Consider the following 18,880-nt stretch of genomic DNA (forward strand, 5'->3'; position numbering starts at 1 on the left):
TTTCTACACCAAAGCACCACAAAGATCCAATGTGAGTCTATCTATAGGAACCCCATAAGATTTAAATGCTAATTGATCAATCTTCCATCAAAAATATCTTTTGACATGAATCACTCTACTTGGAGGCAAGTTGAAAGAAATAAAAGCAGAATAAACATGACACCGCTTAAAAATGGCTGAGAATGTTTTTAAAATTGTATATTGTGTATTTGGTATCCTTCAAGAAGAACAGTGCATGGTCTACACAAAAACTATTGACTCCATCTAAACCTCTTGATAGCAGCCGGGATAAATTATTTATTTCTGCGCAAAAAAAACTCCTGGAAAATGTTCCCATTACGATCAAAAAAAGATATGGGGAAAGGGTGTTCCCTTGGCGAATTCCCCTTGAACAAAATACATCACCGGTGGTTCCCCATTCACAACCACAGCAAAAGTCCTCGTGGAAACACGTCATGATTCCATCAATCCAAGTAGAGCAGAAGCTAAAAAATATCAATGAACTTTTAAAAAATCATAATTTTTTATTTATCATGAATTCATAAAATCCATATCTCACTAAAATTTCTTAAAAAAAGAGAAATCTCACAAGATTGAAGCTCAAAGAATTGAGCACTTACAACCGCTCAATAGGCACTTCACCAAATTGTTTTGGCACAAGATTCTAGTAGACATCTAGATATGTTCATAACAACTATAACAACAAGAAATATCAATTGAATACAACACACCAACTACTATTTATTTTTGTGCCTTTAGTAGGCCTATTCTTTTAGGCAATTGCAATGACTTCTTTATTTCCCCATGTTCAAGAAAGCAAAATGTCTAGGTATGTTGACACCCAATCTCATCAATTTAATTTAGTTAACACCCCCTGACTGGGCAGGTCATATTAATCCACAAAGCAAAGGGGCTGAATTCCATAGATTATGCAAAGGAAATAAAAAAGGAACCTAAACTGACCACCAAGTTCAGTGCGAGCACAAGCAAAAGAAGGAATTCTCAATAACCAGATAAACTTACAAAGGATAAGCAAAGCACACACACAGAGTACCAGCAGATTATGATACAGTCAATGGTACATCAATCATCATATTTTTTGACATTTGATTATTCAGTGTATAACATTTGGAATTGCAATAGTGCTACTTTCCTCTTTTGTACAGAATATTAAGGCATATGGAAACATGACCCATAGCTACATATTTTGAGATCCAGTTGGACTTGGATTACATTACTAAGTTTCCAATTAATGCATATAATACCAATTGAGCATCACAAACGCAATCTGGGAGCAGGTCGTGACAATTCTTTGTTCGCCAAAAAATGGAAAATAGAAAGTAAAGCAGGGACAAGCCGTCGGGATAAACCCAAACATCTACATACAGTTTCCCATCTTCAAAGAGATTCAATCAATTCCCAGGCTGGAAAAGGGTTCAAAGCCACCCTGGCAATCAACGAAATCCAACAAGAAGCTTACTCAGTCCAACTGAATAACAAAATTTTTGATACAATTAATGTATAATTTCCCATACCCAACACCACTATTTCAATGAATTCAAAGGGACAACTCCATGATGCATGAATTTTGTTCTAGGTGACAAAAAACAAGCTGAAGATGTAATTTATGAATGGTAGTTACAAAAAGGCATTATTGAAGCCAGAGCTTTTGACAGAGAGAAGAAACAAGAAAGAAGAGCAGAGATGATGCTGACAAAATTAAAATAGTACCAGGAAAGCTTACACCCCATTGGAGTTATCTAATTGACTGATGATTCAATCCTATCACTGGAAAATGCTACTCACAGAGCAGTCATCATGAACACGCCAAATGGTCTCTCCAAGAAGATTTGCAACTGAAAGAACAGTCAGCTGGGGGAAATAATTTTTCTCCATCACAGGGATAGTGTTTGTAATGATAACTTCTTGAAATAAGCCACTTGATAATCTCTCAATTGCAGGAGGACTGTCATTGACATGTCGAATGCACAAAAGATCATTAGAACCATTTTAAATATAAAATGACATGGAGTAGAAGAAACACAGAATTTTATTCACTAAACCCTATAGATGAAAAGCTAATATCAAACCAATCAAATATAAAATAGAACCCAAGTAGAACTGATACATGGTCACTAGAAAATGATCTACAGAAAGAATCACTAAATTAGTAGATTGACCTCATTTTTAAGTGCCTTCAAATTCATTTGGGTACCTGAAAGAAATAATTTTGGAAACAACAACCCAGAAAGGCAGCAAATGAATCCATATACTGTATTTTGCATTTACAAGTGAAACCGGAACCATAGTCCCATTTTTCCTTGTATGTCTGCCGCCCAGAGAGCTTTATGATAATAAAAATGTTTTCTTAGCATCTAAGAATGGGAATGGGCATGCCAATTTTGAAAAACCTTGAGTAACTTCACAATAAGTAAAATAGCTATATTTTGAGCAAACAATATTTTTAACTGTATAAGGCTAACCAAAAGAAGCAATTTCAGATGAAGAGATAGTTACCTAAAAACAGCATGAGTGCTACATGCATAGACTTCCCTTGCACCCTCTTGATGCAGAAGTGCTGCACCTTTTGCTATAGTCCCTGAACCCAGAACATAATAAGCCAAAAGTAAGTCGAGAAGAATGGAATAGTATACCAAGTCATATTGAAGTAGATCTAGAACATACACATAACATAGCAGACACAAGCAATGCTGCATGTTGGATTTCCATCCATGAAACAAACAGGCCAACAACAAAAGCTAGCTGCCATATAGACCAGTAGCCTAGTGTTTTTTGGAAAGAGTTCCTCTGCTGAAAAATTATAAGCCCAACTCTTACAATCAATGGGCAAGAGTGACGCCAGAGTAAGCAGAAAGACACATAAAGTTGCCCATGTTATTCATCTAAACATGACTACAGACGCTGGAGTGAACAAGTGTTGACCCTTGGCAGCTCTCACCTGCAGTATCAATCATGTCATCCACCATAACAGCTACCTTTCCCCTAACATCTCCTATCAAATTCATGACCTGCAGAGTGTCATCACACAAGCAATTATATCCTTTTTTTCTTGAAAAAGATACCATGAGTAGTTTATGACATCCAAGAAACCCGTTATATAAATGCCATAGGCAGTAAATCAAAGTCAGGCATCTTTGCAGACAATTCATGAAGCACACTTGGAAAAGAATTTCCACAGATCTTGTCAAAAAGTTGGTCAGCAACCCAAAATTTCATGCTATTGAAGAAAATATCTAGCATGTGGACATGAAGATGCACACCAGTATGAATTATGCATGGGAACTTTGTTCAACTAGAGCATGTTGACATAACTGAACATGTAAAAGAGCAGTGTAAATATAATCTTGTATTGCCACCTGAAAAGTATGAACTAGTGATTGACGATCTTGTGACATTAAGATAACAAAAGCAGTTGATTTGCACTTTGCACCCTAAAAGCATGTGTGCACTTTGCACCCTAAAAGCATGTGTGTTTCTTTACATGCACATGTCTCCATTTGATCGCTGTCTTTAAAAAATTCTCCATGGTACCACCCAGATCCTTACCCAGGTCAACATGGGAGGCAATATGGTTCTCTGTGTATCCAGGCACAAAAGCTATGAGAAAATCTATTCAACAAATGCCTACCAGGCCTCGTATTGTGCCCTGCCATTTCTGACACAATAAGTGTCTGGTAAGGAGACAGAAAAGAGAATGGACTGTCCGGTGCCATGTCATAGACTTTGACTAATGGCCAAAGAAAGTAAATAATCCCAGTATTTTCTTTTTTTTTGTGTGTGTGTGCTGCTTCTAAAGGAAGTATCAAAATGAGCCCGCCAATCTGAAGCCTGTCCATTAATGAAGTTGTGCATAGACTGAAGATACTCGTACATTGTTTTTTTCAAGGGTAATTTGTCGTATGCGGTAACAGATCTGCACATGCATCCAGATCCAGATCTGAAGCACATTATATAATCAGGTGAGATCCAGACCTGGGCTCAACTCCTACCCAATTCATCATTAGTTATAGGCTATGTCACATAGGTGCAGGTCCGGGTCCGGGTGTGGATGTGGCACTTTAAAAAAACTTGGGTGCAGGAGAGCGGGGAGGGTATATATAATTTTTAACAGTTTTAAGTTAACACTAAGCGTATGTGTGTGCATTTATGTATTTATATATATAATATAGATAAAAATGGACTTAATTAGGGTTAACTGAATCTACTTTTGGATAAAAATGGACCTCAGTGTTGTTGACTTCACCTAACACAAAGGAAGCTGTGTCCAAGTGTTGCACCAGCCCGGGTGCGGGTGCGACGCGGATAAGGTGCCCTGTTAGAAGAGTTTGTGTTACATGGGTTATAGGATATACATACCATAAAAGCAAACAAACAAGTAAATATGTAGCCTTTTAAAGTGAAAACATTGGATATGGACTGATCTTGGTATAAACTCGATGTAGCCCAAGATATACCTGATCCATAACAATTTTACTGAGATGAAAATCAACCCCCAAATGACTGATACCTGACCTGTTCTCAACCCTGACACTGGTTTATAGATGATGTGCACCAAAAGCCGCAACCTATAGATAGAAATCAAGTTTGACCTAGACCCTCTTCAATATAACCCGAATCTGATATATACTCTTTGAATTTGACTTGAATGTTCTTGTATTCAAACCATCTCTGAACCAGATCCAATGTACCAGGGCCTGTAAACCATATATTCCAAGCCCAAACATACAACTTTATTCATGACCACGCCCACATGGGCCCTATAGACATCGAACCCTCTTGGGTACCTTCATTCCACTAAACCTCATCTGGATCAATTAACTTCCAGGCATCGATCCAATATAGACGGACCAACTCAAATATAATCCATACTCAGGACCAGACCAACTAGGTTTGACCCAGAGTTACCGGAAGTGCCTGTACCATAGGGGAAGTGTGCTTCCCCGATACGCTATTAAATGTCGTCAAATAGGTTGGACCCATTTGGGTCGGCGGGTCAGATCCAGACCCGAACTCCATATTGCGTGTTTGACATCCTTGTGTCATTCTTGTAATATTGTATTTACTTCAAAACTGTTTTGTAACCTGTGCTGTATAAATATTAACTATTAGGTCACGTATCACTAAGTGAAATACGTGAGCCTATAGCAGTTGATAACTCTCTGTTGTTTCTCTCTTCCTCTATCTTCTTTTCTTCTTTATTTCTCCTGTTGCAGATCGGCTCAGGTGGAGACTCAAGATTTAACATGGTATCAGAGCAGCGTCGGATTTAGGGCTTGGTATTGTTTCCAAAAGGTATGAAGATAGAGATCACTGTCTACTTTTAATCAGGAAATACCCCTCCTTCATCGTTCTTGGCTTTTCTTCTCTAGTGAAATATGGGTTACTGTATTGTCTCCTTAACAAAATCTGTTCTCTCTTTAAACCTATTCTAGGCCGGTCGTGTCCTCATCTGAAACATTTGTTCTCTCTTTAAACCTATTCTGGGTTGGTCGTGTCCTCGTCTGAAACATGTCCTCTTCTTTAAAATCTATTCTTCCTTCAAATCGGATGCAGCAGGTAACATCCTTTCTTCCAAATCGTTACCTAAATAAACGTGTTTCCTTGAATCAACAGTTTGCAGACCATTTGCTGTGATTCTTTATCTTAGAATCACTATTTCTTTGATTTCTATTTTTCTTATTCTCTCATCTGAAAACTGATTGGTGATAAATCTGAAAACACGATATCACGTTTTCTTTATTGACAGTTTTCTTATTCTCTCATCTGAAAACTGATTGTTGATAAATCTGAAAACATGATATCACGATAAATCTGAAAACACGATTTTATCGTGATCCATGTATAACAATATTTTCTTAAAGGTCTATTAGTGCTAATCAAACATGGTGTGTTCAAATGATCTAGTTCATGAACATTGAAGTTCATCGCAATATTCACGTGATCTGATCCCGGTTATCAAAAAAAAAAAGGAGAGGGACAAATTCAAATTCAATTGTAACAGGTCCTCTTAGTTCTCTCTTTGAGTACTTTCTCTTCAGATTTACGTACCCCATAATTATGGATTCCTCTTCAACTCAGTCTGGTCTGTCCTCAAACTTTCTTAGCCAGCTTGTCTCTGAGAAATTAAACAATTCAAATTTCCTGACTTGGAAGAGACAAATAGTTCCCTTTATCAGGAGCAAGATCTCTTTGGTCATCTGGATGGATCCATTCCAGCCCCACCAGAGTTCATCGCAAAGGAGGAAACAGACGCACAAGGAGCTGCATCTACTAAACTTGTTCGAAATCTGGATTATGTTGCTTGGATGAAGAAAGATCAGGCATTAATTGCATACATCACATCTACCTTATCTCAGGAAGTGCTAGTTGCTATTCCAGATAACTGCACTGTGATGGAATTGTGGAACAGGTTGACACAGACATATTCTTAGATATCTGAAGCCAGAGTTTTGTTTCTCAAGCGTGAATTCCAGCTTCTCAAAAAGGGCAACCTATCGATCATGGAATATTTGAACAAGATAAATACCATTACAAATCAACTCGCCATCATTGGATGTGAAGTGTCGAACAAGGATAAAGTACAACAGATGCTGAATGGTTTGGGCCCAGATTATCACGTCTTGGTGACATCATTGTTGTGTTTTCCCATTCTTCCCATATTTAAGGACCTCCGGGCAAAACTTTTACAGTACGAAATGTCGTTGAAAGGTATTGCTGAAGATTTTGGTGCTCAATCTGATTCCCAAGATGTTTTGGCTACTGGCTCTCTTTTGGTCGTGGTCGTGGAGGAAATAATTTCAGAGGAGGAAGAGGTCGTGGCAGATTTGCTAGTCCAGGTTTGCTTCCTACACCCAATATGCCGTTCAATTCCAATACGAGAAACCAAAATCAAAGAGTTGTTCCAACATGTCACCTGTGTAATAAAAAGAGACATATTAAAGCAAATTGTTGGTTTAATCCTCAAAATAAAGGAAAGTTGCAAAACACTAAAAGCAAGAAAGAAGATAATGTTACCAAAACCGATGGGGAGGTAAAACAACTTCTACTGGCAGCATTGTCTAGGTTGCACTTGAAGCAGAATGATCAAGGACTGTGGTATGTTGATTCAGGAGCAACGACCCATGTTACGGGGGATGTTGGTAAGCTCTCAAGCTCGATTTCTTATTTTGGTAAAAATAGTATTGTCACTGGAGATGGCTCTCACCATCATATTTCTCACATTGGAGATACAATCATTCCCTTGTCAAAATCATCCCTCAGTTTGTCAAATGTTGTCCATGCTCCTAACATCAAAAAGAATATTATTTCGGTGTCTAAACTTGTTGATGATACACATGTTTATGTTGAATTTACTCCCTCTTCTGTGCGTGTCAAGGATCTTCGAACGAGGGAGACATTCGTTGAAAGGGAGCGACAAGGAAATATGTACATCTTCAAGGAAGATGCATTTGCGCATACCAGTTCTTTCTTAAAGCCATCATTGAAGTCTAAGTCTTTTCAGTCTGAGTTATTTGTGTCAGGTCCTGAGTCTGTTTTTAGTTTTTCCAAATGTAATAAGCCAAGTCTTTGGCATGACCGTCTTGGTCACTGCAGTCATTCATTTCTTGAGAAACTTATTTCAAGAAACTTGATTCCTAAATCGAGTTTAACACTTGATGAAAATAATAAAAAGTGCTTCAGTTGTCAAATGCATAAGAGTCATGTACTTCCTTTTGATTCTATAAATAAAAGAGCTTCAAGGCCTTTTGAAATTGTTTATTCTGATGTTTGGGGCCCTGCACCTGTTTGTTCCCTTTCTGACAACAAATATCATCTCATCTTTATTGACAGTTACTTTCATTATACTTGGATATTCTTTATGAGCATAAGTCTGAAACCTTTCACATATTTCGCAACTTTCATGCCTTCGTTCAAAACCACTTCTATACCAATATTCTGCATCTTCATTGTGACGAAGGTGGTGAGTATACATCGAAGGATTTTATTGATTTTCTTCAAAGTAATGGAATAAAGCGTACAGTGTCTTGTCCACATACACCACAACAAAATGGGATCGATGAGAGAAAGCATAGGCATATTGTTAAAACAGCCATAAGCATGATGCATGACAGTAATCTCCCCATTAGTCTGTGAACAGAAGCATTCCATTCAGCAATCTACATTATAAATCGTTTGCCCATGACAATTTTACAGAATAGTTCACCATATCTTTCTCTTTTCGGAATTCAGCCTGATTATAATGCTCTGTGTGTTTTTGGATGCACTTGCTATGTTCATATTGATGATTCTCTCATAAATAAATTTCAAACAAAGGCTTTCAAGTGTAGGTTCGTGGGATACGCAGATGATTACAAAGGGTATCGGTGATATGACCCTACGACTAGGCGTGTCAAAATTTTCAGGAATGTTGTGTTCGATGAGAATGATTTTGGATTACTTAATACCTACCAAATAATTCCCAGAGAGAAAGTTTATCATCCATGGCTGAATGCAGAATTATTTGCAAGTATTTACGGCGATTGCTCACCTTAGTGTACTCAGGAGACACAGTCGGCTGACCAGAATGACATCGACTCAGGCCAAGAGTACTTACCTCAATTGGGTGATCAGACAAATGGGGCTTCATATGCTGAAGAATGTGTAAACTCACAGACTCACCCCATTGATAAATTTAAAGGTAATGTCTACGTGCGAAGAGAAAAAGGTACTTCTCTCGTTCGTCACATAGAACCAAATACCCATGTGCATGTTGGAAGCATAAGGAGTTCAAATAGAATCAGACATCCTATTGACAGGTGGGTCAGCTACAATAATTTTTCTATGGATTTTCAACTCTTTTTATCTCAAGTTGATAAGCAAGATGAACCCGTAGGGTTTCATCAAGCCGTGAAATCAAATAAATGGATTGAGGCCATGAATGAAGAGGTGGAAGCGCTCTATGAATGTCAGACATGGGAAATTGTTCTCAGATCTCCTAACAAAAATATTGTTGATTCTAAATGGGTTTACAAGATTAAGTACAAACCCGATGGCACCATAGAACGATATAAAGTCAGGCTTGTTGCGAAGGGATTTACACAAGAATATGGGCAAGACTATGATGAAACTTTTAGTCCCGTAGTTAAAATGGGAACAATAAGAATTATATTGTCTTTAGCGGTCCAGCATAAATGGACATTGAGTCAGTTGGATATCAAAAATGCATTTCTTCATGGAGACTTGAAGGAAGAAGTTTACATGGAACAACCTCCTGGATATGCTGAGGGAGACCCAAGCACACATGTATGCAGGTTAAACAGAGCTATCTATGGCTTGAAGCAAGCCTCACGCTCGTGGTTTGAAAGCTTCTCTCTGAAAATACAGAAACATGGGTTCTCTCGGTCCTTCTTGGACCACTCACTGTTCGTCTTCAAGGACAAAGGCATCACCACCCTGTTGTTGATATATGTTGATGATATCATTATTACAGGAAACTCAATGAGCCACATTGAGGAAATAAAAGGACTCTTAAGTCAAAGATTTAAGATGAAAGACTTAGGAGATTTGTGATACTTCCTTGGAGTTGAGGTAGACAGGAAGCGTGATTGCTTAACACTGACACAACATAAATACACATTGGATTTGTTGAGAAAATTTGGCATGCAAGATTGTAAGCCTTTGCCTACACCAAGTGTCTTACATCAAAAGCTCAGCTCTCAGGATGGAGATTTGTACCCAGATCCTACAAGATATCGAAGTGTAGTCGGGATGCTTCAATATCTTACTTTTACTCGCCCTGATATCAGTCAATCAAGTGTCTCAGTTTATGCATGAGCCACGAATGGGACATATGGATGCAGTCAAGAGAGTGTTGAGATATTTAAAAGGTACGGTTGGAGATGGGTTGGTATATAAGAAAAGTTGGAAAAGCGAAGATATGCATGACGTCATGGTCTACAGTGATGACGACTGGGCAGGAGATCCTGATGAAAGGAAGTAAGTTGCTGGGTATTGCATCTTTCTTAGAGAAAACTTAGTATCGTGGAGCAATAGAAAACAAAAAGCAATAGCTAGATCAAGTACTGAAGTTGAATACCGATCAATGGCTGCTGCAACTGCTGAAGCTACTTGGACAAGGCATTTGTTGAATGAGTTGGAAGAACGGATCTCAAAATCTATCATATTGTGTGATAACCAGAGTGCCATCAAAATATCCTTCAATCCCATTTATAGTAAGACAAAACATATTGAGATAGATCAGCATTTCATCCGACAGAAGGTTGAAGACAAAGAGAATGAGCATCTCTTCATCTCTACGGAAGACCAGGTGGCAGATTTATTTATAAAGGGATTAACAAAAAGTAGATTATGATTCTTAAAGAACAAGTTGTCCATGGTACAAGACCACGCACAACTTGAGGGAGGCTATTAAATGTCGTCAAATAGGTTGGACCCGTTTGGGTCGGCGGGTCAAATCCAAACCCGAACTGCATATTGCGTGTTTGACGTCCTTGTGTCATTCTTGTAATATTGTATTTACTTTAAAACTGTTTTGTAACCTGTGTTGTATAAATATTAATTATTAGGTCACATATCATTAAGTGAAATACGTGAGCCTATTGCAGTTGATAACTCTCTATTGTTTCTCTCTTCCTCTATCTTCTTTTTTTCTTTATTTCTCCTGTTGCAGATCGGCTCAGGTGGAGACTCAAGATTTAACATATGCGTTTCGAAAGTGCAAAACGTCGCGCTTCCGAAATGCATGGAGAAGCGTCCCTTCTTTTGGGAAGCGTGTTTCCCTTTTATGGGAAGCGCGCTTCCCCTCGCTTTCCTTTTTTTTTCTTTTTTTTTTGCTTCCTAAGTCGCTTCTGGTTCGCTTCCGAGACGGTTCGTGATTAGCTTCTAAGTCGTCCCACGCTTCCTGCTTCCTAAAATTTTGAAAGTGCCTCGCTTCCCGCTCCCGCTTCTTGTATCGCTTCTTGCTTCCTTGACCGGCGACCATGGTTTGACCAAAATTAATTACTAACAAGCAAATGCACTTGGGTCTGGCCTATATTCAAACAAGACCCACCTAAAACTGAATTCATCTGCTTGTCATTGGTATGAAATACAGAATTCTGTTTGTAATCTCCAGAAAATGTAACCATTATTTTTGAATGATACTAGAAACTAAATTTTAATATCTATAAGCTACATAAAACTCAAAACACATCCAGAACAAGCCCTATGTTCCTTTGAATGATATTAAATACTCCCACTATGCTTGAAGATTTGCTAGAGAGAGTTTTGTCAGCAAACAGGTACGTGAGTCACTGAAGAAAACGATGATGTGCGCAACACACTTATGCTCTATCAAACAGGATTAAGACATAAAAATTATTCAAAGAATGTGCAATAGAACATGCAGACTTCAACTATATCAAGCAATCAGAAATTATACTCTGTTATGAGATGAAAACTGGCAAAACCATGACTCCCATCATATTCCATGTTCCACAACAAACAGATCATGTTTGACAATTCCATAATTATTCTAGAATGGAAAAATGCAAGCAACTCGAATAAATCCAAGAGGTGGAACGTGCAACCCTGATCACAACCGACAAAGACATCTTACCTCAGCAACATTGTGCCCATGACGCCTTTTATCAACAATCGCTAAAGGTGCATCAGATAGTTTTTTAGCAAAAGCACGTGCCCGAGCAACACCTCCAACATCAGGCGAGACAACAACCAAATCATTTGAAGATTTGGCCTTACTAGACAAGTAATCAAGAATCACAGGCTACAGAAAGACATCAAAAGTGTGATGTAACCAATCAGTCAGGACCAACTCACTCTCTTGTATAGAAGACATTACACATACATCATTCATGAGACATTTATATACAACTAAAGTTATAATGCATTCAAAGAACTTGGAGTGTTTATAGAATATCCACCATTTACCTGCCCATACACATGATCCACTGGAATATCAAAGTACCCCATTGATTGACCAGAATGAAGATCACAAGCAAGAACACGATTTGCACCAGCCTCTGTGATCAAATTTGCAACAAGCTTGGCTGCAATAGATTCACGCCCTTGGGTCTGACAAAGCGATCACCAAAGTATGAGGACCAACAAGAAACAAAAGCAACTTGAATGATTTAATGTTTTATTTTTACAAAAAGAAAGAAAAAGAAAAGAAAGACCTAATAAATAGGTCACTATTGCTGTATAATGCAATATCACTTAGCTAATTGTGCAAAGCTGAGAAATTGTACACCTGTTACAGACCCACACACACCCCAGGTCCGATCAGCCAGATCCCAGATCCACCCTAGACTAGCCCAACTAGAGTGGCGTAGGAGAGATAAAGTCTCCCACTTCTCCTGAGATTCTCTAGAGTATCCCACCCAGCCTGCAGTCCTGTACTCTGGTGGGACGCCCCCCTTTGAGTCTTCTCTAAGGTGGATTGTAGATGTGTATTTTACTCTTTTATCTTTTATTGTTTCTATAAATAGGCATGTACAGTTCCTTATTTTTTAATGAGATTTATTGAATTCAAACTCTAAATTTCGTTCTTGGTTTATGTGATTGCTCTCCGAGGGAAAAACTCTACTCCCTCACCTGCATATATATATATATATATATATATATATATATATGGGGAATGGAGACCATCCAGCAGTAGGACAATCTAGCACCATCAGGACCATCGGATCACTTGATTGGATGGCACAGATGATGCTGGACCACAAGTCCACAATGCCTTTCCCAGTCACTGCTCACCCACCAGCCTGATGTACCTCACTCTCTCCCCATCAAGTCTTCCACCCAACACCCTTCCCTTCTTCTCCGATGCATCCCCTATCCCTGCTATTGTGAATTCGGTCACCCACCGTCGGACAGTCGTCGGCCAACTGCCAGACAGACACCTCTCTCTCTCTCTCTCTCTCTCTCTCTCTCTCTCTCTCTCTCTCTCTCTCTCTCTCTCTCTCTCTCTCTCACGCCAATGAGTGGCTATGGGTGCCAAGTGGCCAACCACCACCCACCCACCCACCCACCAGTGGCATGAAATATTTGGGTGGCCTGTGGCCACCCCTCAAACCAAAAAAAAAAACATCAAGAAACCAACCACCGGAGGGCAGCCTCTGGCAGGCAGCTGACTATGGCGGCAGCTTATTGGCGGTTCCTAGGGAGTGGCAGAGCACTCGTCCACTCTGATGACAGCTTCAGAGTAGCAGAGGGAGAGGGTTTGGAGAAGGGTGGGGAGAGGGAAAAGTCAAGAGGGAGGGAGAGAGAGAGAGAGGGAGGTTCTGCATCATCTAGGCCGTCCAATTGGACGGTCCAGGTGATGTGGGACCTTGTTGGACCGTCCTATTGTTGGATTGTCCATAGATATAGATATATATATATAGATAGATAGATAGATAGAGAGAGAGAGAGAGAGACCGTCCAAACCACTTTCAAAAAGCAATTCTAGATGTGTTTGAAAATCTAAGTGCATGGATGTGATCTAAGTGGACAAAAACCTAAGAACAACACTTGAATCAAGTTTTTTTGATGTATAAATATGATTTCTAGTCTAAAGAAATTTCAAAAATTTCAACCGTCGATTTTTAGCACATTATAAAATCCCATTTACAAGTCAAAAAGACTTGATCCAAGTGTTGGTTCTTAGGTTTTTGATCATGTAGATCACATCTGTGCACTTATATTTGCAAAAAAGCACATCTATAATTGACTTTTGAAAGTGGTTTGGACCTTCCTTGGCTTGGACAGTCTCCTTTCTCATACATACATGCATACATATAGTGCATACATATAGAACTACTAGAATATGTTAACTGGAAATATGTGAACTAGAGTATGAACCGAGATTTTCATAGTTTTTTTTAACTGTACAGATGTGATCTAGATGCTTTGTTTTATAGAAACAGACTCTTGGATCATCTGATTACGATGCATAAGGATCTTTTAAGGCTTGAAAATCAACAGCTCAGAATTTTCCTAAATATTCAAGCATCCAAAAATTGTATTTTTTTATTAAAAAATACATGATCCAACAGTCAATTCCTTGCAAATGGATTATGCTGAATGCATCTGCAGGGTTGGATTTGAAAAAAAAAGTATCTGAAATGCCTAGTTTCACAGTCCGGTTCACATATTCAAGTGACCCATATATATATATATATAGTTTGCATACAGATATATCAATTTATATTGAATGTCTATGATATCAACGATTTAAAAATAAAACAGTGCAGATTTAAATTTGTCATTCTAACTGATACAAGAAAACAGGATCAATTTCCAGACATAAACCTTTTATGACTAGAGAGCACACTTAGATAATGCACTTATATTTTGCAAGATTGGTAATAAGTAATCCATGTCAACTTGGAGTCTTAGACAATGGTACACTTAAAAATAATGCACTTATAGCAATAAGTAATCCATGCCTACAATGGACAATTGTTACCAAGAAAACTGTATGTGGCTAGGGTGCATCTGACAGTGAACAATAGAATGAGGCGATAATGCACAATGGAGCACAATTGTATTCTTAAAGAAACCCCAAATCACAAGGAAATTGATGTGAATAATGTTTTTTTTTTCTTTTTCTTTGAAGGGATGACATAAGGAATGATGTTAGACTTATGGCTAAGACTAGTTATGGACGGATAGTACAGGTTAGCTGTGTAAAGGTAGGATTTTATGTATATCATGCAGACATCAAGAAGGAATAACTAAGGGGTAAAAAGCACAAGCTATACGTCCAGTCCATGGCTTCCACAGAAGTACTGTAATACCACTTTGCATCCTCAGGATATTCACAAGAATGGAACGTTTCATGAGATTCCAAAATCTGGTTTCTAAGAAAAATTTCATCATAGATTAAAAAAGATCATGAATTTTTTTTTAAATAAAGTTGAAATAAATGGCCTACAAAAATTTAGCCTGGCTGCTGGCCACCAACAAGCCAGCATTAGATGAAAGGTAGGCACTATGCAAGAGCCCACCAGGAACAAATTAACAGAAACAAAAGAACAAAATAATGTGTGTTGTTAACAAAATACTAAACCCTGATTTAGTAATAATTTAGATTTTTTAGATTTTTTAAAGATTTGTTTAATCATTGATTTTTAATTGGGGTTTCTAGGCATTACTTACGCACCCAAGGGGCCAGCACATATGCATCACCTAACACTTTTGACCACATACCAACGAAGTATATAACATACACTTGCTGCAGACTGCACATTATGGACGCATAACATGTGTGCGCACACATTATGAATAGACATTTTTTTTAACAAGTCATTTACTTAATGCAACCCACAGACATATACATACATACACATCCCAAAGGAAAAAGGGTAGCTAGCAATTTTGTGAATAGCGTTGAGGCATAAGACCCACTCGTGAAGCGAGATGTAAGCCTCGATGCGTAAGGCGTAAGCTTAACAAAAAATATTAAAAAATGATTAATTAATTAATTGGTCAATTTTTTAATAGAAAAAAGTAATATATTAATTAATTTAAGAGAAAAAGTAATTTTCTAAAGAAAAAGAATGTCAGAAGAACAAGAAGATAGGGAAGAAGAAGAAGAAGATCGGCAGAGGAAGAAGAAGAAAAAGAAGATCAGCAGAAGAAGAAGGATGAGGAGAGGAAGAACAGAAGAAGAAGATCGGGAGAGGAAGAAGAAGAAGAAGAAAAAGAAGATCCGCAGAAGAAGAAGGATGAGGAGAGGAAGAACAGAAGAATGAGAAGAAGAAGAAGATCGACAGAGGAAGGAGGAGAAGAACATAATAACAAGAAGAAGAGATGAAGGAGAGTGAGAGGGGGGTACGTATCGGTAGAGGTGAGAGAGAGAGCACAAGATTCTTATTCTTCTTCTTCTGTCGAGAGGGGGGAGAGGGTAGTTCCCTATTGGCCCTCTCTCTCTCTCTCTTTTATTTTTAAAGACGACAGAATGAGGCATGCACCTCAACCTTGAGGCGCACGCCTCGCCTTGAGGCGCACGTGTAACGCCCCAAAATCTTAACCCAAATTTTTGAAGATTTTTTTTTTCTAAACAGCGGAAACCAGTCATACCATAAGGCTAAGCATTCCAAAACATTACAAGTGGAGCAAGACCAAAACATTCTTTTCATTTCAATATCAATGAAAATTAAGATCAGAGTTCTCATACTATCCTTGGAACAGTAAATCCAAAATCTCGATCGAAGCCTCATCCCGCAGCCGCTTCTAACTTCAATTCTTCACCTGAAAATTTATAGGAATTAGACTACAACTGTCTAAGTAGGAATTAATGTAATTTTTCTTTCAAGTATATAATGTATCAAGTATGTGATATGGGTGCCGAATGTGAATTTCAACCCATACAAGAATAAGTAAAAAACTACGCTACAACAGTCAACAATTTATCAGAAGCAATCTGGCAAGTATCATCAAAAGCAATCACTTAAATATCCCATAACCACAGATATGAATTCATACAATGATTCAGAGAAATGCAATTATGACAATTCATAATTCAGGTACGCATTCATACCACAAGGTACATCCATTATGCATAAAGAAACATTAAACCATACAATGATGTATAATTTTAGTACAACAAGACATTTAACATACATTGAAAGTTAAACACCATGCATCCACCAAACATATAACAATTAAGGAAACAGATAACATATGCATGTTCTAATGCATAGTAGGAAAATGCATGATACCATTTTCAATGCATGAATTCCTTTATTATCTTACCTTTAAGTTTTCTTTTCTTTTCCATATGCATGCCCTATTAAATGCACGCAACTTTAAGTTCCTCTTTTTAATTACCGTTGCCCGCGGATACACCAAACGGGTACAATCCCCGAGGTCAAGTAGGTTCTCAGGGTAACTTAGCACACAATTTGTATTTTTATTACTGGGTTCCAACTTAGCCCTCGACCGAATCACCTTCGGAATATTAGACCTTCACATCTAATGTCGGGGACACCCTACGCCCACAAGTGTCACTTCCTTGGTACCATAAACAACAACTGTGTCAAACACACCACTCCCGGGTAAAGTGGCGGACTTTCCCTAAAACCGTGGTCAGGAGAAAGAACCTCAATATCGGGTTCAGAGGACAAAATTACAGCACACGGAGTTTTTGTATCCTCACAGTCTCCCCAAGACCGGATCTCTAAGATTCTCATACTCCAGATGAGATATCCCAGAACGTACATTACACTGTTCTTATTCATTATATTTTTATTAAAGTCAATTATTTAAGTTTGCAACACCATATGCGAAAGTAAAATGAAAACCTGCATCCTCCCGTGTGGGGACCCTTACGGGACTCCATCCCATATAAACAACTAGAACAGTGTAGTAATGTGCCAACCATCTTATGTGGTTTAAGTAATGCAGTTAAAAACATATGTGAAAGAAAACCAAACCCACGGCTCTCCAGGCCGATGATGATTCATTTAGACCATCGATGCATCGTATGCAAAAAGCATAACAATATGCAATGTATGCAATGAGGTCAACATGCTTCCAAATGCACATCCATTCAAACCAATTTAACAATGTGCATGAGTTACCACAGTCATATGCATGTGTTCACCATCCATGTACGAGTGTTTTCACGTAATCACTTAACACACATGCATTCATCCATAATTCATAAGTACATGAGAACATTTATGCACGATTGTGCATGCCAAACACACATTGATTTCATGTATGCACACGTACTTGGAAACTGATTCATAAATGCACGATAATCAAACATGTCGCATAAATGTAAGCACATGAAACTTTTCATTCATAACATATGTTAACATTCACCCACATGAACATAACCCGGACCTAGGAATTGAATTTCAGGGTTGCAGACATTCATGTCATGTATACACCTGTACCCAAAACCCCAAAGTTTCTCCACAGCTTTATTTCCATTACACCTAAGTTAACAACCCCAGTACCCGCATCGGGTGTTCAATCAATATCGCCTATTAGGCAAGTTTTCCCAAGTGACTGCCTCGCGGAAAGGCACATATCCATATGTCACTAAGTGCACCGTCATATATTTGAACTCAATGTGACAATCTTAAGCATATGCAGGCTTCTGTATACATTCATAAATGGTGGATTTCATATGAAGTAATGTGTTCTTAAAACAAGCACCATTTTGCTAACAATCTAAATTATGCATGCCATATTTCACGGACTTTGCTAAAATGCACAGACAATCATAATAACATGGCTAGGAACCCTATGCCGAAAAGAACTACATGAATTTCCAATGCAGCTCGGCTACCACACAGCATGCTCTGTTTCACAGAAAATAACGGGCTCTATTTCAGCAAACATAGCCTAAAATAAGCATGCTGAAATTTCCAGACTCATGCTAAAAATACATGGTCAATAATACAACATGATCATACCATGCCTAAAAGAAATACATGAATTTCCAATTCAAGATAAACTTCCCAATTTTTTTTTTTTTTGAAACCAAATATCTGTCAAAGATTTGTTTTATATACATCTAAGCCATCACATTCAGTTATACTAGTTTTGCAGGCATTCTCAATACAATATAATATTCATTTGCTGAAACAACATCTACCAGCAGAACATTCATGATTCATTGATTGAAGCATCTACCAGTTGAACATTCAGAGTCATAACAATCACAAGTAATCGCAGACAACGAGCAACATGTATCATAAATCACCTAAAAGGTATAATAACTGTAAACACAACTAAAGGATATACACGGATTAAAACATTAGTAAGGTCAAATCACAGCTGCAGAGAGAGAGACTGTGCTCTGACATTTGCTTCAACAAGCTTGAACTTAACAAAACAAGTACATAAGAAGAAATTGCAT

At 38.1% G+C, this 18,880-nt stretch overlaps 1 protein-coding gene across 4 annotated transcripts in view; it reads right to left on the reverse strand.

The window, feature by feature from the left end:
• Positions 1-1,079: 1,079 nt before the first annotated feature.
• Positions 1,080-18,880, reverse strand: part of LOC149842543 (ribose-phosphate pyrophosphokinase 1) — a 34,422-nt gene continuing 16,621 nt past the window's right edge. Inside the window, exons 4-9 of one of the 4 annotated variants that reach the window (XM_090001482.1) lie at positions 11,950-12,093; positions 11,618-11,785; positions 2,960-3,029; positions 2,518-2,599; positions 1,807-1,966; positions 1,080-1,447 (exon numbers count right to left, since the gene is read on the reverse strand). In XM_090001482.1, coding sequence (XP_089857608.1) covers positions 1,409-1,447; positions 1,807-1,966; positions 2,518-2,599; positions 2,960-3,029; positions 11,618-11,785; positions 11,950-12,093 — 663 coding nt within the window. In that variant the 3' untranslated portion in view covers positions 1,080-1,408. Of the gene's footprint in view, positions 1,448-1,744; positions 1,967-2,517; positions 2,600-2,959; positions 3,030-11,617; positions 11,786-11,949; positions 12,094-18,880 lie in introns of all 4 variants that reach the window. The other 3 variants (XM_090001483.1, XM_090001486.1, XM_090001484.1) reach the window with 3 other exon arrangements.

This window comes from Nuphar pumila, chromosome 3 (assembly GCF_984573655.1).
Source record: "Nuphar pumila chromosome 3, dmNupPumi1.hap1.1, whole genome shotgun sequence".
NCBI classification, from domain to species: Eukaryota; Viridiplantae; Streptophyta; class Magnoliopsida; order Nymphaeales; family Nymphaeaceae; genus Nuphar; species Nuphar pumila.